The following is a 27,401-nucleotide window of genomic DNA, read 5'->3' on the forward strand; positions in this document are numbered from 1 at the left end:
AGTGTAAAGTCCGTGTTGCCCAGCGACAGCCCCAAAACATCACTGCTCTAGAGGAGATCTGCATGGAGGAATGGGCCAAAATACCAGCAACAGTGTGTGAAAACCTTGTGAAGACTTACAGAAAACGTTTGACCTGTGTCATTGCCAACAAAGGGTATAAAACAAAGTATTGAGAAACTTTTGTTATTGACCAAATACTTATTTTCCACCATAATTTGCAAATAAATTCATAAAAAATCCTACAATGTGATTTTCTGGATTTTTTTTTCTTATTTTGTCTGTCATAGTTGACATGTACCTATGATGAAAATTACAGGCCTCTCTCATCTTTTTAAGTGGGAGAACTTGCACAATTGGTGGCTGACTAAATACTTTTTTCCCCCCACACATACATACACATACACATCCTTAAAAAAATATATATTTCCCTTTATTATCTTCCAACCGCACCACCCCTTCCCTAATTGGAGTAAACTAGTGAAAAACAACACTTAGGCCTCTACTTCCAGTTTATACATACTATATACACTGCTCAAAAAAATTAAGGGAACACTAAAATAACACATCCTAGATCTGAATGAATGAAATAATCTTATTAAATACTTTTTTCTTTACATAGTTGAATGTGCTGACAACGAAATCACACAAAAATTATCAATGGAAATCAAATTTATCAACCCATGGAGGTCTGGATTTGGAGTCACCCTCAAAATTAAAGTGGAACACCACACTACAAGCTGATCCAACTTTGATAAAATGCCCTTAAAACAAGTCAAAATGAAGCTCAGTAGTGTGTGTGGCCTCCACGTGCCTGTATGACCTCCCTACAATGCCTGGGCATGCTCCTGATGAGGTGGCAGATGGTCTCCTGAGGGATCTCCTCCCAGACCTGGACTAAAGCATCCGCCAACTTGATAGATGAATTTGTGTATTAAAAATAATGACTAAAGAATTTCACCCCAAAAACAGTATAAATGTTAGAATTATCATGTAGTGTCAACCCACTAACAGAGGGGGCGTTACTAACCATTCAAGGGGGAAGGCGGGAAACTGTTTAAGAAAGGTGGGAGGAGCATAGTGTCTTTGTTTGTCAAGGGGTATAAAAACAGGAGATTTGTGTTTTTGAGCAGAGCTCTCCTTAAATAAAATGTACTGATAATTACTTGTGGATTGTGGACCTTGAATCATTGATGATTAAAACCAGAGCTTTACAACCTCTGGTAATGATTCAAGCTTAGGTCGAATTAGAGATAGAAATTCACATGACAGATTGGTCCTTCGAGCCGGATCTTAATACATCTTTATCGTTCTAGAGTCACCGAAATCCGTGCACGGGCGGGTGATAGCATCCGTTAGAGAGTCCTGGCCTTCCACGTTAAGGTTAATAAACAGGCCGGTGATTACTCTTTATGAACGATAAAGACGTTAACAAGTTTGAAAAAGCATTTTAATCCAGACTGCAAGGAAAAGGTAAGTAATTTTTATTCATGGATTTTGGTAAAATGAGTTGAACTTAGTTACCAAAGTCAAAGAAGGTAATAATTATTACGACAGGGAGGGTCCGCAATTGATCCTAGAGGTAAATAGCTATTACAAAAAAAACTAGTCCGAAATGACATGGTAGTGAATTGCAATCACAAATGTAAACTAAGTTAATATTGTCATTGTACGAATTGCAATGTTCAGTATAAACAGAGAAATAATTATCATCGTATGAGAGGGATGTGTCGGGAGTTCATATATGCGACTGGGCATTTGCTAGAACTGTGCAAACAAGTTTGACAGATGATAAGGTCGTATATGTGTGAGACTTAATCCCTCGGAGACGTGATCATTATTTCAGGGGTGGAGGAAAAAAAAAAAAAGTCGTGTGAGGAAAATTGGGTAACTTACTCTTTTCATTAAACCGGAGTTTTAAATAGAAACTCTGGGTTAGGGGTTAAATAATTTTAAAGGGTTAATTACAAAAGCAAGAGGCGCACTAAGAGATTGGCTCCTACGGAAATAATTCGGGAGTGAATTATTAAAAAAACTAAAATGGGGGGAGGGATTTCTTATTGTTCCACGATGGGAAAGACATCTTGTAAACAAGTCCGAGAATTAACGGGAGATGAAAGATATATGGGAGGGAGAGATCGGAGAAATATGTTTTATGGGTCCATTTGGGAGAAGAGATATGGATTTATTGGGCATCTCGATGTTGCAAAGTTAGAAAATATGATTACGCAAATGCATATCAACTCTGGAGCAAATGTTAAAAAACAGCGAGCGGAGGGGCTAGAGACAGCGAGGGTATGGCTTTTTGAAGTGCGAAGGAGAGAGGAAGGAGAAAAGAGGAAGAAGTTAGAGATAGAGAGAGAAAGGGAGATACAGAAAAAGGAAGTTTCAGGACCTCCCCCACAGCAAAGAGCAGAGAGGTTATATCCAGAGTTGGTAGAGCAAGCTTGGAAAGAATGCCCAGATGACACCGTTGTCATGTGTAAAAGAAGATTAGGGGTGATCCCCGTCCTTCCCCCACCATATGACGGCCAAGCCGGAATGTTGGAAGGGCGGGAAGACGGGGGGAAGAGTAAAGAGGCCAGTGAAGAGAACAAAGAGGGGGAAGTTTTACAACAGGAGGTAGTCAGGTTAAGAATAGAATTGGATAGGGAGAAGGAGGCAGGGAAAGCTAGAGAAAGTAAACACAGAGAGTTTAAGAACAGGGAGTTAAAAAGATTAGAAAACTACAATAAGCCAGGGAAGAAGGAGATGATAACACAGGGGATGACCAGTACCCTTTGATAGCCTTGAAGAACCCAAGGGCTGGGGAGGAGCATGCACCAGACACACTGGATGTTTATAGGGCATGGACACAACGGGATGTAATGAGAGCTATAGAGGGTGTAGTGCACCCTAAAATAGGAATAGAGGGGTTCAGGAGGGATTTGGAGAGTCTAGCGGCAAGCTTTAAGCTGAACACAGGGGAAATTGAAAGGGCAGTCAGAACCCTAGTTGGGAAAGATTGGGCAGCTGTTCGGGGGCAGTGGGTTGCAGGGGATGCCAATGGAGCAGTCCTACCATGGGCAGATGATGGGCAATATGTTGGGAAAATAACTGAATTGTGTAATAATTTAAGGGAATATTACCATCGACATGCTGACTTCTCCAAAGTACATGAATGTAAACAGGAAGACAGTAAGACCATCAGCCAATACTTAGAGAGACTGAGAAATGTATTTAACGCAAATAGTGGGATACCTGAGCCTCCCCAAGGGCAAGGTGATGATACTCCGTACCATCAACAGTTAAAAATAGCATTCCTTAGTGGAATGAGACCAGAAATAAGCAGGAATATTAAGAGAACTTTAGTGGGATGGGGAACTACATCATTAGCCGAGGTCAGGAGATATGCAATCCATCATGAGCAGAATAGTAGACAGGATAGAGTAAAAAGGGAACAAAAGGGAGCAGAGTATTTAATTGCTACTCTGGGGGAGATAGCTGGGAGAAATAGGACTCTAGAAAAGGGGGGAGCGAGGCTTCGCTCTTTCCTGCCCTATGGGAAAGGAAGTAGGTGCTTTAACTGTGACAAAGAAGGACACTTTGTAAGGGAGTGTGAGGGGCCGTGTAAATACTGTAACGAGCCAGGTCATAATTATCGCGGCTGCAGCAATAAAAGAAGAGGCAAGCAAAATAATAGGGGGGGGGGAAGAGAAAGGGCCTACAAACACCCACCACCCAGTTCCGGTAGGGAGGAACAGGAAGATGAGGCATGACTAGAGGAAGAGGAAGATACTAAGACAGATAGTGAAGGAGAGGGGTCAGAGGATACCATTGATACGGGGTGTGAAGTGTTTGAATTGGAAACGATTGAATTGGCTCTGCAGCAAGAACAGAAACCATACCTCACCTTAACAATATTGGGAAAAAATATTAAATTATTGTGTGACACAGGGGCATGTCGCACAGCGATCTGTGTAGCCGACATGCCCAAAGGAATTAGAATTAATGGGGAAAAAATCATGGTACGCTCGGCCTCGGGCCATCAATTTATAGAGCGATTATCGGCCCCGGTGACTTTAAAACATGAAGATTCAGGGGGAGAGGTATGCATACCTGTACTTGTATCAAGCCTGTGTCCAGTCAATTTGCCAGGAAGGGATGCCATGACTCAGTTAAACGTAGCTGTAAAGCCAACGCTAAGGGGTATGAAGGCATATGTCGTAAGAGATAATATGGTATTGAGCGGGGAGGGAAAACCATGCTATTGGTATAGCCAGGATCTGCTAAGAGGGGGACTCACAGACATACCCAAATCACTAATGGACCTGAGTAATGAGTTAGTGATTGGATCAACCAAGATGACGGTAGATGACTTACACTGTACATTATGGTGTAATGAGCACCCAGGTCCTAACCCAGATTATGAGGAAGAATTGTTAAAAACCACAGAAAAAACAATTGGGTTAAAATGGGTTCACTATGATAAAAAAACGGGCAGCTATAGAGGTGGAGTTAGGACCACAAAGCCAGAGACTGTACAGAGAAAGGTGGAGCCCCCATGTTTCCCTAGTGAAAGAACCTTCAGAGGAATGGTTATCACTAGGTAAATGGATAAAACAGGGGAAAAACATCACTGACTGGCAAAATACACCAAATGGGGATCAGTATAGCCACTCCACTGGGAGATATAGAAGAAAATTGAATTGGAGAGCAAAAACCCAGCCCGGAGTCCACCTGGAGACATATTTTAACGGATGACAGGAAGAGATTTTCTTAACTCAGGAACAGGAGGATGAGTTAGCAGCAATTCCATTCAAATTATGGTCACAAGGACCAGCCGATGTGGGACTAATTAAGGGGGTAGCTCCAGTACAAGTGATTCCTCGATCCAATCATAGACCATACCAAAAGCAATACCCTATGAAACCAGAAGCAATAAAAGGGATAACACCTACATTTGAGCATTTACTTAAGGGAGGGGTGATAATTCCTGGAGACGAGGCACAATGTAACTCTCCAGTATTTCCTGTTAAAAAGGCAGCACCTAGCGCCGACTGGAGGATGGTAATGGACTTGCAGGGGGTTAATAGAAATATCATTCCCAGAGCGCCATGTGTACCAGACCCACATACATTGTTGAACCAATTGAAACCAGAAAACCCCTATTTTACAGTGATAGATTTAGCTAATGCTTTCTTTAGTATCCCAGTTCATCTGGATAGTCAGGGGTGGTTTGGCTTTACTTTTCAGGGAAGAAAATGGACATACGCTAGGATGCCTCAGGGCTACTCGGAAAGTCCTACAATCTTTGCCCAGGCTATAACTAGGAATTTGGGAAAGTTTGAACCTCAGGAGGGAAGCCAAATGTTAGTTTATGTAGATGATATTCTATTGGCTAATCCCACTCAGGAGGGATGTAAGAGGGATACAATCCAATTGTTAACCTTCCTGGCAGAACAGGGACACAAAGTGAGCAAAAAGAAACTTCAACTTTGGCAGAGCGAGGTGATTTACCTAGGACACGCTATAACTCAGGAAGGGCGAATGTTAAACTCATCCAGGAAAACTGCTATACTTGAAGCTCCAAAACCATTGAACAAAAAACAAATGATGAGCTTTTTGGGGATGATAAACTACTGTAGAGCTTGGATACCGCATTATGCACTGCATACTGGGAAGTTAAGTGATCTTATCTATGGGAAGGCAATGGCAGCCCATGATAAAATCATTTGGAACTCTGACACGGAGGAACAATTTATAGAGATAAAAAAGTTGCTCACTTCCCAAACAGCCTTAGCTTTTCCTAGATATGACAGGCCTTTTACCCAGACGGTAGATTGTAGGGAGGGATATATGACATCGGTTTTGACTCAAAAACATGGGGATAAGAACAAACCCATTGCATATTATTCATCTAAATTAGACCAGGTAGCACAAGCAATGCCACTATGTTTACAATCTGTGGTAGCTGCAGCTCAGGCAGTGCAAGATTCGGCATCAATAGTTTTGTACCACGATTTAACCCTAAAGGTTCCGCATGCAGTATCCATACTGTTGTTGGAGCATAAAATGGCCTATATGTCACCTGCTAGACATTTATCTTGTATGATAATCCTGTTAAATATGCCTAATTTGGCCATTGAACGGTGTACAACTCTAAACCCCTCTACTCTAGTTCCTATTGCGACAGATGGCAGCCCACATGATTGTATAACTGAAACTGAGAAACTTGTGTTGCCAAGACCTGACTTAAAAGACCTAGCCTTAGTGGATGGGGAAGTGACTATGTTTGTTGATGGTTCATCTAGAAAAAACCCTGATGGTACGAATGCTACAGGATATGCAGTTGTAACAGAGACTGACGTCTTGGAAGCTGAATCATTACCTAGAAATTATTCTGCACAACAGGCAGAGATAGTGGCTCTCACTCGGGCATGTCATTTGGGTAAAGGGAAAAAGGTTACTATTTACACCGATAGTGCCTATGCATTTAATACAGTACACGTATTTGCTGCACAATGGAGAAACAGGGGAATGGTAACCTCTTCTGGCAAAACCATTACACATGCCCAGTTAATTTTGAATCTTTTAGATGCTGTACTCCTACCAGAGAAGTTAGCTATATGTAAATGTGATGCTCACACTAAAGGTGTAGATAGCATAAGCAACGGCAACAGAAAGGCAGATGAGGAAGCGAAAAAGGCAGGTGTCAAACCACAATCACCCACATACTTACATCTAAAAGAGGAGGTAGACATTGATAAAGCATTACTGATAGACAGCCAGTTAAGAGCACCGATGAAGGAAGTGAGTAGATGGGAGAAAATGGGAGCAGTCAAGAAGGGGGAAATGTGGCATCAAGGTAATTTACCTATATTACCAAAATCTCTGTTTAGATATGCAGCAATTTTGATACATGGACAAAGTCACGTATCAACCGAGGGAATGGTGGAAATAATTAGAAAGCACTTTGTAGCGTACGGGATAACAAATTACTTTAAAAAATGTTGTTCTAGGTGTGTTATATGTGCACAAAGTAATCATCAAGGAAAGCAGAGAGCACCAAAAGGGGAATTTCCCCAGGCCAAATATCCATTCCAACAGTTGGAAATTGATTTTATAGAACTTACAAGAAGTGAAGGGAAAAAATTGTGTTTGACTGTGATAGACAAGTATACCAAATGGGTAGAAGTCTTTCCAACCTCCTCCGCTGATGCATTCACAGTAGCTAAAGCTTTATGTCAGGAAATAATCCCTCGTTTCGGATTGCCAGAAACTATTTATTCCGACAATGGGTCTCACTTCTCCAACCAGGTAATAGATAATATTGGACAGAAGTTACATATTAATATGAAAAAACATTGTTCATATCATCCGGAATCAGCAGGTTTGATTGAACGCACTAATTCGACGATTAAATCACGTTTAAGAAAAACGCACATGAGTACAGGAAGAAATTGGGTACAATGTCTACCAATAGTATTAATGACGATAAGGGTAACACCGGATAAAGATGGGTTATCCCCCTTTGAAAAAGTGTTTGGGAGACCATATAGAATGCCCGAGTTAGGCAGACTAGAGTAGGCAGATACAGAAGTAGAAGGGACATTGGCGGGACATATGAGAAGACTGTTCATTAACCAAACACGTATGTCAAAGATTCTGTGTCCCACAGGAGAACTAAAGGAGAGGGTAACCCACTCTATCCAACCCGGAGACTGGGTGTGGATACAATCCCTAAAGAAGAAAGACTGGAAGCAGCCCCGTTGGGAAGGCCCCTACCAGGTTCTATTGGTCACCGCCTTTGCCATTAGAATAGCAGAGAGAGGAACCTGGGTCCATGTTACCCACTGCAAGAAGGTAGGACCACATACAAGCACCGCTTAGCACACGCAGAGTTGACGAGCGGAACTGCGCCACAGGGTGCGGGGGTCACCTCTGTCAACGAAGATCTCCTACCCAGACCTATCATCACTGTAGTGTGTTCCTAGGGTGTGAGTATGGGGTGGTACCGAGCAGAAGGACTCAAGACAGGAGAGGGTTGGGGTTTTTTGGGAATATGGGTGACCCTGAGCTGCATCATAGTCTCGGCAATAGTCGTGGTAGGTCAAAATCCACCACCACCTCACACCAATTACGCTATGGCCTTACCATTATTAAGAAATAAAGGGAAAGCGACCCGACATACTGACCATCAAGGGCGAGTGATCTACAAAATAGGAGTCAGAGAAGGGTGGGGAGTAAGATTCAAAATTATGATTAGGGATCTTATCAGAGCGGATAAGCAAGCAACATGGGATTATAAGATCCCGTTGTATTTATGTTCAGCCCCCTCAGCGGATTGTTCCTGGGCTCAGGTATTTAGACATACTGGGGAAGGAGATATGAGACGGGGGGGGCTGGACGTCCAGATGGAGGATAAGAAGGTATAACGACATCCCCACGGAGATGGTAGTAACAATAGTAAAGGTCACTAAAGAGGACATGAAAAGAACATACTGGGCTTGCGCGGACGTATACGGACGGGATACTTGTCTAAGATTATATTTAATGGAGTTAAAAGATATAGAGGGAGCAGGTACTGGCATTAATCCATTAATGACAATAGACCGAGTAAATCAGTCAAGGGATGACGGAGTCAATTTGACTAACCCGTCCACTATGAAAGATTTTCTCCTCCAGGAATGGAACAATGGGGAAGTGGAGGGGGTCCCTGATGAGAATATCTGGTTAAAGTGGATGAAATACACCGCTAGGGCCTTGGGGGTGACCAATTGTTATGCATGCTCCATTGGGCGACCGACAATGTTGACCGCCCCAATGCCAAAGGCAATGTTTCCCTGTGTATTAGACCTGGGGTCCAATCAAAAAGAGCCCAATTGCACAGGGATTGGGCTGGCAAAATTGACATACTCGGCCAGCCCACCTAGATTCACTTTAACTCCTGGCGAATACCAGTGTTACAGACATAGAAATGGCACCCGTAACTTGGGTGATTTTGATGGCTGTAAGGAGATAATTAATGTGACTGATTTAGACAAGGAAGGAAGAAAAAAAATTAGGAACCTAACCATCCCTCTGACTGATGTGTGGTGGGCATGCACAAAAAAAGGGAGTATTCGGCAGACATTACCAGAGGGATGGGTGGGTACTTGTGCACCAGTGTTGTTGGTCCAGCCTGTAAGAATTAGTCATCAAAGACCAGTGACAGGAAGAAGAATCAGAAGGAAAAGGAATATAGGTCAGGAAGGAAATAGCCCCATTTGGATAGATGGTATAGGCATCCCCAGGGGTGTTCCAGATTAATACAAAGCTATGAATCAGATATGGGAGGGGTTCACCACAACATTTTTCTGGTGGGTGACAATAAACAAAAATGTGGATTGGATTAATTATATCTATTACAACCAACAACGATTTATTAACCAGACTAGAGATGCAGTAAAGGGGATCTCCGAGCAATTATCGGCCACCTCACTTATGACCTGGGAAAATCGGTTAGCTCTGGATATGTTGCTGGCAGAAAGGGGTGGAGTCTGTAAAATGGTGGGGGGCCATTGTTGCACATTTATCCCTAACAACACCGCACCGGAGGGGACGGTGACCAGAGCTCTTGCAGGATTAACTGCGCTAAGTAAAGAATGGGCTGAAAACTCAGGAATTAGTACATCTTGGACAGGATGGTTTGATACCATGTTTGGTAAATGGAAAACCATAGCAGCAACCATCTTAGGGGCAGTCAGTGTTTGTATGGGAATTCTTGTATTATGTGGTTGTTGTCTTGTTCCCTGTGTCCGAGGATTGGTGAGCAAGGCGTTGGTGAATGCAGTATCTCACCAAATGATAAGAGATGGACCGACTCCGGACTCTGACCAGGAGAGCGGGAAATACGATCCTCCAGGCTTGGGGGATAACGACGACTTTGACCCTGAAAGACCGCAATTGGATGAAACGTTTATTGGTTCTGATGTATGAAGGTCATAGGGAAAATCCTAAAAAGAAGACCTATGATTGGATGTAGATAAATAGAACTGATCTCTGAGATTAAACATGTTTGTAAATACATTTATCCTGAAGATGAAACCATTTAGTCAAAAGGGTGGATTGATAGATGCATTTGTGTATTAAAAATAATGACTAAAGAATTTCACCCCAAAAACAGTATAAATGTTAGAATTATCATGTAGTGTCAACCCACTAACAGAGGGGGCGTTACTAACCATTCAAGGGGGAAGGCGGGAAACTGTTTAAGAAAGGTGGGAGGAGCATAGTGTCTTTGTTTGTCAAGGGGTATAAAAACAGGAGATTTGTGTTTTTGAGCAGAGCTCTCCTTAAATAAAATGTACTGATAATTACTTGTGGATTGTGGACCTTGAATCATTGATGATTAAAACCAGAGCTTTACAACCTCTGGTAATGATTCAAGTTTAGGTCGAATTAGAGATAGAAATTCACATGACACAACTCCTGGACAGTCTGTGGTGCAACGTGGCGTTGGTGGATGGAGCGAGACATTTACATTTTAGTCATTTAGCAGACGCTCTTATCCAGAGCGACTTACAGTTAGTGAGTGCATACATCATTTTTTATACTGGCCCCCCGTGGGAATCAAACCCACAACCCTACGACAGAGCCTGGATTCGATCTCTAGTGGCACAGCTAGCACTACAATGCAGTGCCTTAGACCACTGCGCCACTCGGGAGGTTGACATGATGTCCCAGATGTGCTCAATTGGATTCAGGTCTGGGGAACGGGCGGGCCAGTCCATAGCATCAATGCCTTCCTCTTGCAGGAACTGCTGACACACTCCAGCCACATGAGGTCTAGCATTGTCTTGCATTAGGAGGAACCCAGGGCCAACCGCACCAGCATATGGTCTCACAAGGGGTCTGAGGATCTCATCTCGGTACCTAATGGCAGTCAGGCTACCTCTGGCGAGCACATGGAGGGCTGTGCGGCCCCCCAAAGAAATGCCACCCCACACCATGACTGACCAACCGCCAAACCGGTCATGCTGGAGGATGTTGCAGGCAGCAGAACGTTCTCCACGGCGTTTCCAGACTCTGTCACGTCTGTCACATGTGCTCAGTGTGAACTTGCTTTCATCTGTGAAGAGCACAGGGCGCCAGTGGCGAATTTGCCAATCTTGGTGTTCTCTGGCAAATGCCAAACGTCCTGCACGGTGTTGGGCTGTAAGCACAACCCCCACCTGTGGATGTCGGGCCCTCATACCACCCTCATGGAGTCTGTTTCTGACCGTTTGAGCAGACACATGCACATTTGTGACCTGCTGGAGGTCATTTTGCAGGGCTCTGGACAGTTTGATTTCACAGAAGTGTGATTGACTTGGAGTTACATTGTGTTGTTTAAGTGTTCCCTTTATTTTTTTGAGCAGTGTACATTTTATGGACACAGTCAATTTTACAATAATTATATTTTGTTTGTTTTTACTCCTGAACTTCCTCTACCCTCAACCTCTCCGATCATTTTCATGATGTCCATCCGGTTTGCTTCTATATGCCATACCATATCTTTCTAACTGTGCTCTTTCACAAAAGCTGTCAACATATAACCTATATACTTATTGTGCTTATTATGGACACAGTGTGCTTACATTATTAGTTATCTTGTTGTTATTGGTTGTTGTTAGTTGTTATTAGTCCCATCCTTCAACTCCATTCAACACCACCCATCTATCTCTTAACACCATCCATATTGGATTTCTATTTGCCATATATTTTTCAATTGTACTGTGATGTTTTACAAAAGTTCTGAACCTTTCTATTCTCATTGTTTCTACAGATTGTAAATTGAAAATAAACATTTTTGCTAAAAGTATTATTATATTATTGATCGATTGACTATGACTTTTCAGATCACCCAGTAATGCTATCTGCAGGGTTAGCTCCAGGTAAATATTGCAATCCTTTAGCCATTCCTGGACCTGTGTCCAAAAACAAGCTACAAATGGACAATACCAAAACAAATGATCTAATGATTCAGTCTCTTCGCAGCAAAATCTGCAGAGCTGGGAAGATTGTATCCCCCATATAAATAGCTTTCAAATACTTTCGAAGGGCAGGATATAGGTCTGTAACAGTTTGGATCTAGAGTGTCACACCCTTTGAAGAGGGGGATGACCACGGCAGCTTTCCAATCTCTGGGGATCTCAGACGATACGAAAGAGAGGTTGAACAGGCTAGTAATAGGGGTTGCGACAATTTCGGCGGCTAATTGTAGAAAGAAAGGGTCCAGATTGTCTAGCCCAGCTGATTTGTAGGGGTCCAGATTTAGCAGCTCTTTCAGGACATCAGCTATCTGAATTTGGGCGAAGGAGAAGCGGGGGGGTCATGGGAAAGTTGCAGCGGAGGGTGCAGAGCTGGTGGCCGGGGTAGGGGTAGCCAGGTGGAAAGCATGGCCAGCTGTAGCAAAATGCTTATTGAAATTCTCAATTATCGTAGATTTATCGGTTGTAACAGTGTTTCCTAGCCTCAGTGCAGTGGGTAACTGGGAGGAGGTGCTCTTATTCTCCATGGACTTTACAGTGTCCCAAAACTTTTTGGAGTTAGTGCTACAGGATGCAAATTTCTGTTTGAAAAGCTAGCCTTTGCTTTCTTAACTGATTGTGTATATTGGTCCTGACTTCCCTGAAAAGTTGCATATCGCGGGGGCTGTTCGATGCTAATGCAGTACGCCACAGGATGTTTTTGTGCTGGTCAAGAGCAGTCAAGTCTGGGGTGAACCAGGGGCTATATCTGTTCTTAGTGGGGCATGCTTATTTAAGATGGAGAGGAAAGCACTTTTGAAGAACATCCAGGCATCCTCTACTGACGGAATGAGGTCAATATCCATCCAGGATACCCGGGCCAGGTCAATTAGAAAGGCCTGCTTGCTGAAGTGTTTTAGGGAGCGTTTGACAGTGATGAGGGGCATGAAGTGATGACAGTGATGAAGGCAATGACGCAGTGATCGCTGAGATTCTAGTTGAAGACAGCGGAGGTGTATTTAGAGGGTAAATTAGTCAGGATGATATCTATGAGGGTGCCCATGTTTACGGATTTAGGGTTGTACCTGGTAGGTTCCTTGATAATTTGTGTGAGATTGAGGGCATCTAGTTTAGATTGTAGGACGGCCGGGGTGTTTAGCATATCCCAGTTTAGGTCACCAAGCAGTACGAACTCTGAGGATAGATGGGGGGCAAGCAATTCACATATGGTGTCCAGGGCACAGCTGGGGACTGAGGGGGGTCTGTAGCAAGTGGCAACAGTGAGAGACTTATTTCTGGAAAGGTGGATTTTTAGAAGTAGAAGCCAAACTGTTTGGGCACAGACCTGGATAGTATGATAGAGCTCTGCAGGCTCTCTCTTCAGTAGATTGCAACTCCGCCCCCTTTGGCAGTTCTATCTAGACGGAAAATGTTGTAGTTCGGAATGGACATTTCTGAATTTTTGGTGGCCTTCCTAAGCCAAGATTCAGACACTGCTAGAACATCAGGGTTGGCAGAGTGTGCTAACGCAGTGAATAACTCAAACTTGGGGAGGAGACTTCTGATATTAACATGTAAGAAACCAAGGCTTTTACGGTTACAGAAGTCAACAAATGATAGCGCCTGGGTGTTAGGAGTGATACTGGGAGCTACAGGGCCTGGGTTAACCTCTACATCACCAGAGAAACAGAGGAGGAATATAATAAGGATACGGCTAAAGGCTTTAAGAACTGGTCTCCTAGTGCGTTGGGTACAGAGAAAAGGGGCAGATTTCCGGGCGTTGTAGAATAGATTCAGGGCATTATGTACAGACAAGGATATGGAAGGATATGAGTACAGTGGAGGTACACCTAAGCATTGGGTATCTATGAAAGAGATAGCATCACTGGAGGTACCGATTGAGCCAGTCTCTGCGTGTATGGGGGGTGGGACAAAGGAGCTCTCTAAGGCTGGTTGAGCTGAACTTGGGGCTCTACAGTGAAATTGTATAATAAGAACCAACCCAAACAGCAATAGGCTAGGCATATTGACATGGGAGAGAGGCATAAAGCAATCACAGGTTTTATTCGAGAGGGCTAAGACAACAACTGGTAATGGCGACAAAAGTTTGGGCTGAGGCTAAACAGATAAACAGGATGGGGTACTGTGTAAAGGAACAGTCCAGCAGGCATTAGCTGTGTAGCTAAGTGATCATAAGGTCCAGTGAACAGCACTAAGTAAGTCCGGGAGCAGATCGTGGGCTGCATAAAGCACAGGCGAGCAGGAGGCATGGCTGTTGATTGCGCGTGCTAGCAGGCCGGGGCTAGCAGATGGATCTTCGTGGTCGTCGGAACGGGAAGCCTGTTGAAACCACATCAGACGATTACGTCGGCAGTCCAGTCGTGATGGATCGCCTGGGCTCCGTGTCGACACTAAGAGGTCCCGTCCTGTTAACAGAGAGGTAGATAGCTGGGAGATGGGCCTGGCTAGAGGCTAGCTCAAGGCTAACTGGTATGTAGGGAAATGGTGATTAGCCAACAACAGCCATTCGGTTGCAGCTAGCTAGTTGCGATGGTCCAGTGTTAAGGTCCAGTGATTCAGTGATTCTGGCAGAAAATCCGATATGCTCTGGGTCGATAGCACGCTGTGCAGACTGGCCGATAATTGTCCAGGCTAGAGCTGACTGGTAGGTAGTGCAGGCCACGGACAGTGGTGAAGACCGCTAACGGTGGCTAATAGCAAGTAGCTAGTTAGCTGGCTAGCTGGCTAGTTTCAGCTGTAGGTTATTGATAAAAATAAAGAAATAATAGAATCCGTTCCACATTGGGTGAGGCGAGTTGCAGGAAAGTATATTTAGTTAAAAGATGGAAAGTGAGATAGAGAAATATGTACGATTAAAATAAAAAAAATAAAAAAACTGGCTATTTACACGAGGACACAACACAATACACGACCGCACTACTACGCCATCTTGGATCTCATTGGGGAAAGTAGTGGGATGTGCTAATTGTAGGGTTGCCCATGGGGCTGGGGATCAGAAATGTCCCGTGTGAGAGAGGCAGGTTGAGGTTTTCAGGGTAAGAGTAGTGCAGAGGTTGTCATATGCTGAGGCAGTGAAGAAAGTAGAGGAAGATGGGTCAAGGGGGAGTGGTGAGAGTAGTCGATCTGTACCAGTACAGAGGATAGCCCAAGAAGAGATATATGTTTCAGTAAGATTGGATTTTTAGCATTTATTACAATGGTTATTAATTGTACTGCAGGGATGGAACGTAAGTCGAAGAAAATTTAGATTTGGTGGCAGCTGCAGAGAGGTATTTGGGTGTGTGAGACTTGACAGAAGAGTTACAAGGTGTGTTAAGTGGTGATGTCCCATCCTTTCAGGTTGAGGGCATGAGGTAGGAATGAATAGATTTAAATAGTGGAGTAGGGTGGTGTTAATTTAAATTAATTTTATTTTTGTAAATTTGTGAGTGTAGTGTTAGATGGTAGGGTTTTTATTTAATTTTATTTTTCAAGCAAAATATAAGGGAGTTGTACTCCAGTCTAGTAGGTGGCGGTAATGCAACATATTGGATGCCAACCGCCATTAAACCTCATCAAAGAAGAACATCACGGATGTAGAACTGGGAGAGCGGGTTTGTTTTTCAACGTTCCTTCATCGTGGACGAATTCTAGACTAAATAGGTGAATAAAACCAGAGAGAAAAAGGCTATTTTGACAATAATAATACCACTACTACAAGTCTACTAAGAATGTCTAAATTACAGTCTTTGAATTCGTTTCTTTCTGAGTGTTTAACGGCGGCGGCAGTGGAGATTTTGGGGGCAGTTGAGAAAGTCGTAACTGAGTACCAGGAGGAGATCTCACGATCTAAAGAGGAGAATGATCGTCTACGGAGACAGCTGCGGATTACACCAGAGATAAAACTATGTAGCACAGGTGTGTGTGTAGATCTCATCTACTCACTTCATATACTTTTTAGGCAATAACAGCAATTAACATTTCAACAACGTTTTACTTTAACTTTCACCATGCATTATTATTTTGTTGGTGTTGCGAAAATCATGTGTACTCAGGCATGTCTGCGCCTATCATTTCTACCCTCCAGACTCCCAGCAGTTCTCTCTCCTTGTCTCTGAAGAGGAGGTTCCCCCTGAGCAACAACACTGTGAGCAGGAGTGGTACCCTAGTCTGGGACAGGAGGAACCAGGGCCCACACAGATTAAAGAGGAACAGGAGGAACTGAGGACCAGCCAGGAGGAAGAGCAGTTTCAAGGGCTGGAGGGTAATACCATAGAGTTTATATTTAGTTCTCCCTGTGTGAAAAGTGAATGGGATCACGAAGCCGTCAGCCACAGCTCAGCCGTAATTAGTGACCAAGTAAACAGTCCACCATTGAATCCCGAACCACCATACTGTTCTAAACTCAGCACCATGTCTAAAAAATCTCACTGCTGCTGTGACTGCGGCAAAGTATTTGCTCTGAAAGCTGAACTTCAGAGTCATGTGACTCTCGCCAGGGAAAGACCCATTGAATGCCCCTTCAACTCCACCAGTAAACTGAAGGCCCATGTCCCACTCTGTCATGGTGGGAACCCCTGCCTTGTTTGTGGCAAGACCTTTAAAAACAAAGAACGTCTATCCCAGCACATGATGATTCATACACGGGAGAGGCCATTTAGCTGTGGTGACTGTGGAAAATGCTTCTATAGCAAGGGGCTGCTGAACGTGCATATACAGACTCATAAAGAAGAGAAACCATTTAGCTGTGGATACTGCGGGAAAAGCTTCTATCGGAAGGGGAACCTAACCCAACATGTACGTACTCACACAGGAGAGAAACCATTTAGCTGTGGTAACTGCGGGAAAAAATTCAGTCGAAAAACACACCTGAACAGGCATATACTGACTCACACAGGTGAGAAACAGCATGGCTGTTCTGTGTGTGGTAGAAGATTCACTGAGAATGCTGACCTGCTGAAACATGTTGATAAAGTCCACAAATAACAAAAACAGGACCAACACAGAATGGAGAAAGAAAATGAGGACACAGACATCTTCTGTCAGAAGATGGGACTAAAAAGGCAGGATGTGGACAAAACTCTTATTTTTACATTTGACATTTAAGTCATTTAGCGGACGCTCTTATCCAGAGCGACTTACAGTTAGTGAGTGCATACATTATTTCTTTTATTTTTCATACTGGACCCGTGGGAATTAAACCCACAACCCTGGCATTGCAAACGCCATGCTCTACCAACTGAGCTACATCCTTGCCGGCCATTCCCTCCCCTACCCTGGACAACGCTGGGCCAATTGTGCGCCGCCCCGTGGGTCTCCCGGTCGCGGCCGGCTACGACAGAGCCTGTATTCGAACCAGGATCTCTAGTGGCACAGCTAGCACTGCAATGCAGTGCCTTAGACCACTGCGCCACTCGAGAGACATTCATGCTGTAGGTTTCAAATTAATAGATATAGACTGTTTAAACATTAGCCAATTAATAATTAGGTTGTTTTGGAATGTCTCAGAGCCATGGTGAAGAGAAAATGATCAGACTGATGTTAATACATACAAATATTGAAATTTCCAGAAAATGGTATCCTTGAATTTGAGTATTTCTCTATCCAATTTGACCTAATGGTCTTTTCTTTTTTCTGACCTAATTCTGCTCATCCATGACATTGTAGCGACTTTAAGTTGGAATCCGTTGTGGTAAAACTGCCACGTCCGTTTGTGATATAACAACAAAGATGTTACTTCAAACAGTTTAATTTATTCTTTCTCTGACATCATTGCACGCGTGATAGAACAGCAGAGTATGTGCTACAATTCTTTTTTTTAAACAAAACAAAAACGATAACAAATGCGCCTGGGGTGACCGATGGTGCTGTTTCACCTTTAGCGGATCTCAGCTTTAAGAGAACACCAAGCAACCTGGTCAAAAGGTTAGGACCTCTTGGCCTAATGGTTAAGGTGTTGGCTCGACCCCCGTTCGAATCCCGGTCGGGGCGACCCCCCCCCCCCCAAATACGTTACAATATCATTGTGTAGCAAAGCCTCTAAAACCAGTTCCCTTGCTTAATACCTGGGGTGTATTCATTACATCTTGCAATGGAATCTGAGCAAATGGAACGAAACTGTGAGGGACCTACTTAATTTGTCTTGTTTTCGTTGCAAAACATTTTCAGTTTGGAGTAAACCGTTTCTTTGCAACAGAATCGGCATAATGAATACACCCCTGGGTTCCTTTGTCTTTTGTTTCAAGTGGAACTGACAGCGTTTTAGCAACATTACATTTTATTACAATCTGTTCATATACACCCCCAGGAAGAATGTGACACCCTTTTTTATTTATTTTATTTTTACATTTTCTGACAAGCGAGCACTTAGCTATGGTCATTTAAGGCGTTTGTGAAAATTCTATAGCAATATAGAGTGGGAAAGCATCCATGCATTTGGACAATTAATAGACACTGCAGTAAATAAAACAGAATAAAAACATCTGTCTTGGGCCTCCCGAGTGGCGCAACGGTCTAAGGCACTGCATTGCAGTGCTTGAGGTGTCACTACAGACCTGTGTTCGATCCCAGGCTGTATCACAGCTGGCTGTATAAAAAAAAAAAAAAGAGTTTTTATTTCACTTTTATTGAACCAGGTATGCCAGTTGAGAAAAAATAGTTGGGTATAGTGGAATCAGTGAGGGTAACCAGAAGTGGTCTAGTGATAATTGTTTGTGTTTCTGCTGGTCAGAGGGAGAAGGCGCTCAGAGTTAAACAAATGGGGGGCAAGAAATGTGAATTGTTTCACTCTCAAGAAAAGGGCGCCATTGAAAGGAGTGATTACTGGGGTAGCAGTAAATGTAAAAGTTGACTAACTGAAGGGGAAGATTTCCGGTGTTTGTGATGCTCGTTGTTTGGTGTGACGCAAACAGAGTGGCGAGTGGGGAAACAGAAGAGTCATTGTCTGTTCTTTTGAGTTTTGAAGTTGAGTCTTTGCCCGACAAAGTGAAGTTAGGATATATAAGTTATCCTGAACGAGCTTATGTGCCGAATACATTACGATGTTACAGGTGTCAAACTTATGGGCATGTGGCAGCAGTGTGTAGGAGGGAGGTTCCAAGGAGTGATAAGTGTGCAGAAGGGCATGAGATAAAGGAATGTGTAGCATTTTTATTTTATTTTATTTCACCTTTATTTAACCAGGTAGGCCAGTTGAGAACAAGTTCTCATTTACAACTGCGACCTGGCCAGGATAAAGCAAAGCATTGCGATTTAAAAACAACAACAACACAGAGTTACATATGGGATAAACAAAACGTACAGTCAATAACACAATAGAAAATCTAAATACAGTGTGTGCAAATGTAGTAAGTTATGGAGGTAAGGCAATAAATAAATAGGCCATAGTGCAAAATAATTACAATTTAGTATTAACACTGGAATGATAGATGTGCAGAAGATGATGTGCAAATAGAGATACTGGGGTGCAAATGAGCAAAATAAATAACAATATGGGGATGAAGTAGTTGGGTGGGCTAATTACAGATGGGCTGTGTACAGGTGCAGTGATCGGTAAGCTGCTCTGACAACTGATGCTTAAAGATAGTGAGGGAGATAAGAGTCTCCAGCTTCAGAGATTTTTGCAGTTTGTTCCAGTCATTGGCAGCAGAGAACTGGAAGGAGGTGTTGGCTTTGGGGATGACCAGTGAGATATACCTGCTGGAGCGCATACTACGAGTAGCTGTTGCTATGGTGACCAATGGCAGGGATTTGCCTAGCAGTGATTTATAGATGACCTGGAGCCAGTGGGTTTGGCGACGAATATGTAGTGAGGGCCAGCCTACGAGAGTGTACAGGTCACAATGGTGGGTGGTATATGGGGCTTTGGTGACAACGGATAGCACTGTGATAGACTACATCCAATTTGCTGAGTAGAGTGTTGGAGGCTATTTTGTAACCGGGAGACCTATGAGGTGTTGCCCAATTTGCCCAGCATCGTCTGGGTTAGTGTAGGGTTTGGCCGGCCGGGATTTCCTTGTCCCATCATGCTCTAGCGACTCCTGGTGGCGGGCCGGGTTTCCTCCGACACATTGGTGCGGCTGGCTTCCGTGTTAAGCGAGCAGTGCAGCTTGGCAGGGTTGTGTTTCGGGGGACTCATGACTCTCGACCTTCGCCTCTCCCGAGTACGTAGGGGAGTTGCAGCGATGGGACAAGACTAAAAAGAATAATAAAACATTTGAAAATACATCTGTCTTGACCAGGACCAGAGTCTACGCAGACCGGTGCGCCATAGCCAATTAGAGCTACAGTAGGCCTATATGCAAATATGCCGTTTGCCACACGGGCCTTATATCATTCACTTTGAACTGGACTGTGTGTTTACAGGCAGTAGCAACAGCGCAACTTTAGATCATTAGAACGCATTTGCCAAAAGCCTCAAAATACACCAGAATGAATTTCTGTAAATACCACGGGAGTCCTCTTACATTTGGGAACTTCACAGTCCTATTGATCAAACAGCCATGAAAAGGTAGGCTCTCTCTCCTTCAGTTGCCTATGCACATCGACAACAACAAAATCAACAGCTAATGCTATCGTTGGCGAGATGAGCTCAAATCTAACGAGGGAACCTTAGATAAACCCTCACATTTTTTAAGGTAGTTGGCCGTCAAAATTACACTGAAATGGTGGGGAATAGTAGCCTGCTCGTCCTTCTGCAACTTGCCTGGCAATGCGTGCTCGTCCCAACCCAGGTTTTGACAACTGAATGGGAACTTGCCTGTCAACTAAGAGATATGCTAACTGTGAATAACAGTCGTTCAAGTTCAGCATAGCTAGCTAGGAAAGCGATTCACATTTTTTGTTAGCTAACCAAATGACAACCGGAATCAATAGCTGTAGCCACTGAAAAACGATGAGGGGAAAAAGTCGGTCACTCACCCACTCCTCCAATGACATGACATCCTCCCAGCAGCTAGCTGGCTAACTTTAGGCTTTGTGTTTTTAGCTTGCTAAATAAATAGCTAGCTACATAAATACACTGAACAAAAATATAAACGCAACATGCAACAATTTCAAAGATTTTACTGAGTTACAGTTCATATAACGAAATCAGTCAATTGAAATAAATTAATTAGGCCCTAATCTATGGATTTCACAACTGCTAATACAGATATGCATCCATTGGTCACAGATACCTTAAAAAAAAAAAAATGTAGGGGCGTGGATCAGAAAACCAGTCAGTATCTGGTGTGACCACCATTTGCCTCAAGCAAGTGCAATTTGTTGTCTGTAGCTTATGCCTGCCCATACCATAAGCCCACAGCCACCATGGGGCACTCTGTTGACAATGTTGACATCAGCAAACCGCTCGCCCACACAACGTCTGCCATCTGCCCGGTACAGTTGAAACCGGGATTCATCTGTGAAGAGCACACTTCTCCAGCTTGCCAGTGGCCATCGAAGGTGAGCATTTGCCCACTGAAGTTGGTTACGACACCGAACTGCTGTCAGGTCAAGACCCTGGTGAGGATGACGAGCACGCAGATGAGCTTCCCTGAGACGGTGTCTGACAGTTTGTGCAGAAATTATTTTGTTCTGCAAACCCACAGTTCTATCAGCTTTCCGGGTGGTTGGTCTCAGACGATCCCGCAGGTGAAGAAGCCGGATGTTGAGGTCCTAGGCTGGCGTGGTTACATGTGGTCTGCGGTTGTTAGGCCGGTTGGACGTTCTGCCAAATTCTCTAAAATGACAGAGGCAGCTTATAGTAGAGAAATGAACATTAATTCTCTGGCAACAGCGCTGTTGGACATTCCTGCAGTCAGCATGCCAATTGCATGCTCCCTCAAAATTTGAGACATCTGTGGTATTGTGTTGTGCACATTTTAGTGGACTATTATTGTCCCCAGCACTTGGTGCACCTGTGTAATGATCATGCAGTTTAATCAGCTTCTTGATATGCCACATCTGTCAGGTGAATGGATCATCTTGGCAAAGGAGAAATGTTCACCAACAGGGATGTAAACAAATTTGTGCACAAAATTTGAGAGAAATAAGCTTTTTATGCATTTGGAACATTTCTGGGATCTTTTATTTCAGCTCATGAAAAATGGCACCAACACTTTAGTTGCGTTTATATTTTTGTTCAGTATAGATATGCTAGCCCTGGGGTGTCAAACTCAATCAGCACATGGGCCATATTGAAAAAATCTGACCCAAACTGACCATTGTTTTATTAGAAAAAATATGGCACTTTTATAATGTCCACTTATGTACATACGATGCTGTATATAGCATTTTAACATATTAAAACAAAAGAAGAGATTAATATTTGTTCAGCCTTTGCTGCTATGCTTGCAGATGTGCATGATATGCTGCAACCCTTTTTTTAAAGTATTTAATAACTCCAAATAACAAAAACGTAGCTATAGGTTTGTTGTAACATTTATACGTAAAATATGTTTTTTCCCCACCCCACATTTAGTCATTTTTTGCACTGCAGGGATCACTGTGGAGGTAGATTGCAGCATTGCTGTATGGTGCACTCAAAATGGAGGCTGTTGTAGTTGAGTAGCCAGCCTAGGCTACTGCTTTAATGTTGCTGTAATAGGCCTACATGTTTCTTCTTTGCATGGTGTTTTGTTGCAGGTTAAATTTTTTGGTTATTCATTGTCAAGCTTTAAAAACCGAAGGTAGACTGCAACATTTCAGTAACCAGATGACTGTGGCATCTGTACACTTTCCCTCAGCTGTGCGCTATGAACGGGACACACGAAAGCAGCACAATTGGAGTTGAATTCACCGATGGAGCACATCAGGCTGTAATTTCATAAAGTAGATGACTCAACTGTTGACTAATTTATACTCGCTTGTTTGTCCTATTTGGCCGGCGGGCCTTGTGTTTGACACGTGCGCTAGCCTATTAGCCACATTATGACTGACTTGTGATTATTGCCCTTGCTAGTTTGATTGTATTGTCATTCCCAGCCTTAGTTACAGTTGTCCGTTTTTGTTCAAAATATTGAGTCATTGAAACTGAAACAGTGCATCCCGAATGGAGGCAGCAAACAATGTACCAGGCCAGCTGTGATTTACAACCTGATAGCAATATTTTTAAGACTACCAAGAAATGTATTGGTGAATTATGTTAATCATGCATTGAACTGCATCCATCTATTCAGCCAACAATGCCTTATGGTACGTCACATCATGGAATTAAGTCAAATAGAACCTACTTTTAAAACCTCTTATAAAGTTGGTTTTGAAGCATAAACTGGGAATGTTATATTTTTGACTGATATGATTGTCTGTTTGTTTCATATCTGCAAAGTAGTTAAAATGCTGTCAGTTCCACTTTCAGTGGCAAAGGAATGTTGCCTCGTGTGGTACTAACATTTAGATACTTTGTGAAATAATTTAATAATTAAATGATGGTGAATATATTTTGTAAATGCTTTAGAGATAATTATGGTTTAAGAAATATGACTTAATTTAAATAATAGGTTTTATATTATGATGAATATTCTTCTTCTGATTGAAATACTGACTGAAATGAAGTTATAGTTTGGCTATTGGCTCTTAAATTATGTGTTGGAAATATTTATGGTTATGACAAATATATGTGAATGCTTTATGAAATGATTTGAAATATGCTAATACAAAAGTAAAAAAAACGTGCCACTACATGACCAAAAGTATGTGGACACCTGCTAGTCAAACATCTCATTCCAAATTCATGGGCATTAATATGGAGTTGGTCCCCCTTTGTTGCTATAACAGCCTCCACTCTTCTGGGAAGGCTTTCCACTAGATGTTGGAACATTGTTGCGGGGACTTGCTTCCATTCAGCCATGAGCATTAGTGAGGTCAGGCACTGATCTTGGTCGATTAGGCCTGGCTCTCAGTTGGCGTTCCAATTCATCCCAAAGGTGTTAGATGGGGTTGAGGTCAGGGCTCTGTGCAGGCCAGTCATTTCTGTATGGACCTCGCTTTGTGCATGGTGGCATTGTCATGCATAAACAGGAAAGGGCCTTTCCCAAACTGTTGCCACATAGTAGGAAGCACAGAATCGTCTAGAATGTCATTGTATGCTGTAGATGGTGAAGCGTGCTTCATCACTCCAGAGAACGCGTTTCCACTGCTCCAGAGTCCAATGGCGGTGAGCTTTACACCACTCCAGCCGACGCTTGGCATTGCACATGATGATCTTAGGCTTGTGTGCGGCTGCTCGGCCATGAAGCTCCCTACAAACAGTTATTGTGCTGACGTTGCTTCCAGAGGCAGTTTGGAACTCGGTAGTGAGTGTTGCAACCGAGGACAGACTATTTTTACGCGCTTCAGCACTCTGCGGTCCCATTCTGTGAGCTTGTGTGGCCTACCACTTCACGGCTGAGCCGTTGTTGCTCCTAGACTTTTCCACTTCACAATAGCAGCACTTACAGTTGACCAGGGCAGAATTTTGATGAACTGACTTGTTGGAAAGGTGGCATCCTATGACAGTGCCCCTGTTGAAAGTCACTGAGCTCTTCAGTAAGGCCATTCTACTGCCAATGTTTGTCTATGGAGATTGCATGGCTGTGTGCTCGATTTTATACACCTGTCAGCAATGGGTGTGGCTGAAATAGCCAAATCCACTAACTTGAAGGGGTGTCCAGATACTTTTGTGTATGTATAGTGTAAATCAATAAGGAAACAAGCAACAGTAAACATGTCGTCCCCCACCAATTATGCAGCGCTCCTCCTTGAGCCAATTGAGATTGCGTGTGACTAATACATTTCAGTTCATTATTATAGCACCCACTTGTAGCTACACAGAACAGAATGTAAGCTCGCTAGATCAGGATGGTGAAACCAAAGATTTTTATAACTAAACCAAGATAGACCACAGCCTGTCGTTTCAAATGGGAACAAATTAGCCATAGAGGGCAGAACAAGCAAGGAGGTGGGCAGATCCAAGCATGAGCTAGCAAGATTCTATTGGTACGTTCTAGCTGCATTTGCATATTTCCGTTGGGGATGCCTACTCTGTGAAGTGCGAGTATGCAATAACTCTAATCGCCTTTGCACTCCTTCTAAACAACGCAATTTTTTGAAACTTTGGCAAAGGGTAAAGTCTACAGAACTTAGTCCACTCTGTTCGTAACAGATTGTAGTTTTGGGAACAGAACTGTATTGAGATCAAATGTTTAATCGATGAGTGAATTAGCAGAATTTCGGCCAAAAATCCATCTCGTTTCATATTCTCACACTGCCGGTCACTGGGCTTCCTCTCACTACCATATTTGTTCTATCTGTGGTGAAACAGAATGTAAGCTTGCGAGATCAGGATGGTTCGTATGAGGCTACCCGCCTTAGGCCAGTCACTATAATTGTGTAAATGCCGGATCTTTGATTGGAGAAAATAAATGGGAGCTCAAACGCTCTAAACCGGAACCTCAATTCTCTCTGCCCTATCCTTGCCTTCTTACCGGGACACCTGCACCTAGTATCAACTTCTACCTTTACCCAGTGATATGATATAGCTTGCCATACAGTTGACTCCTGGGGTATAATCATTAGTCCAAACAGTTGTGAGAGTTTGTAGTGGACAAATTCAGGGAAGTCCCTCCCCATTTTCGTTCCGTTTGAGAAATGTTTTGCAACAGAATTGGCGGAATTTTATTTTATTTTTATTTCACCTTTATTTAACCAGGTAAACCAGTTGAGAGCAAGTTCTCATTTACAACTGCGACCTGGCCAAGATAAAGCAAAGCAGTGCGATAAAAACAACAACACAGAGTTACATATGGGGTAAAACAAAACAAAGTCAAAAATACAACAGAAATACATATAATATACAGTGTGCAAATTTAGCAAGTTATGGAGGTAAGGCAATAAAATAGGCTATAGTGCAAAATAATTACAATTAGTATTAACACTGGAATGATAGATGTGCAAGAGATGATGTGCAAATAGAGATACTGGGGTACAAATGAGCAAAATAAATAACAATATAGGGATGAGGTAGTTGGGCGGGCTAATTTCAGATGGGCTGTGTACAGGTGCAGTGATCGGTAAGGTGCTCTGACAACTGATGCTTAAAGTTAGTGAGGGAGATAAGTGTCTCCAGCTTCAGAGATTTTTGCAATTTGTTCCAGTCATTGGCAGCAGAGAACTGGAAGGAATTGCGGCCAAAGGAGGTGTTGGCTTTGGGGATGACCAGTGAGATATACCCGCTGGAGCGCAGACTACGGGTGGGTGTTGCTATGGTGACCAATGAGCTAAGATAAGGCGGGGATTTGCCTAGCAGTGATTTATAGATGGCCTGGAGCCAGTGGGTTTGGCGACGAATATGTAGTGAGGACCAGCCAACAAGAGCGTACAGGTCACAGTGGTGGGTATTATATGGGGCTTTGGAGACAAAACGGATGGCACTGTGATAGACTACATCCAATTTGCTGAGTAGAGTGTTGGAGGCTATTTTGTAAATGACATCACCGAAGTCAAGGATCGGTAGGATAGTCAGTTTTACGAGGGCATGTTTGGCAGCATGAGTGAAGGAGGCTTTGTTTGCGAAATAGGAAACCGATTCTAGATCTATCTTTTGATTGGAGATGCTTAATGTGAGTCTGGAAGGTGAGTTTACTGTCTAACCAGACACCTAGGTATTTGTAGTTGTCCACATACTCTAGGTCAGACCCGTCGAGAGTAGTGATTCTAGTCTTGTGGGCGGGTGCAAGCAGCGTTCGGTTGAAGAGCATGCATTTAGTTTTACTAGTGTTTAAGAGCAGTTGTAGGCTACTGAAGGAGTGTTGTATGGAATTGAAGCTCGTTTGGAGGTTTGTTAACACAGTGTCCAATGAAGGGCCAGATGTATACAAAATGGTGTCGTCTGCGTAGAGGTGGATCTGAGAGTCACCAGCAGCAAGAGCGACGTCATTGATATACACAGAGAAAAGAGTCGGCCCAAGAATTGAACCCTGTGGCACCCCCATAGAGACTGCCATAGGTCCAGACAACAGAATGAATACACCCCTGATGAAGAATTGAACCCTGTGGCACCCCCATAGAGACTGCCATAGGTCCAGACAACAGAATGAATACACCCCTGATGAATAATTGATCCCATGTCGTTTTCCCCACTCCACATTTTAGTCATTTAGCAGACGCTCTTATTTAGAGTGCCATACAGTAGTAAGTACATACATTTCATACTTTTTCCCCCCTCATACTTTTTCTTTCCCCTGTGGGAATCGAACCAACAACCCTGGCGTTGCAAGTGCCGTGCTCTAACAATTGAGTCACGTGGGACCTACATGTCATCCTTTTTTATATATATATATATATATTTTTTTTTATTAAATGTTTTGTATGTCCTTGTTCCGTACTTTGTCATGTATTTGTACGTTTTATGGGGACACCAGGAAGAGTAGCTGCTGCATGTGCGGTAGGTAATGGGGATCCTAATAAAATAAA

General features: G+C 43.1%; 1 protein-coding gene across 1 annotated transcript; it reads left to right on the forward strand.

The window, feature by feature from the left end:
- The first annotated feature begins 15,577 nt into the window (after positions 1–15,577).
- On the forward strand, positions 15,578–17,121 carry LOC121585582 (oocyte zinc finger protein XlCOF6.1-like). Its single transcript, XM_041901906.2, has 2 exons — positions 15,578–15,887; positions 16,057–17,121. The coding sequence occupies exons 1-2, from the start codon at positions 15,701–15,703 to the stop codon at positions 16,953–16,955; spliced, it is 1,086 nt and encodes a 361-aa protein (XP_041757840.2). The 5' UTR covers positions 15,578–15,700; the 3' UTR covers positions 16,956–17,121.
- Positions 17,122–27,401: the final 10,280 nt, after the last annotated feature.

This window comes from Coregonus clupeaformis, chromosome 17 (assembly GCF_020615455.1).
Source record: "Coregonus clupeaformis isolate EN_2021a chromosome 17, ASM2061545v1, whole genome shotgun sequence".
Classification (NCBI taxonomy): domain Eukaryota; kingdom Metazoa; phylum Chordata; class Actinopteri; order Salmoniformes; family Salmonidae; genus Coregonus; species Coregonus clupeaformis.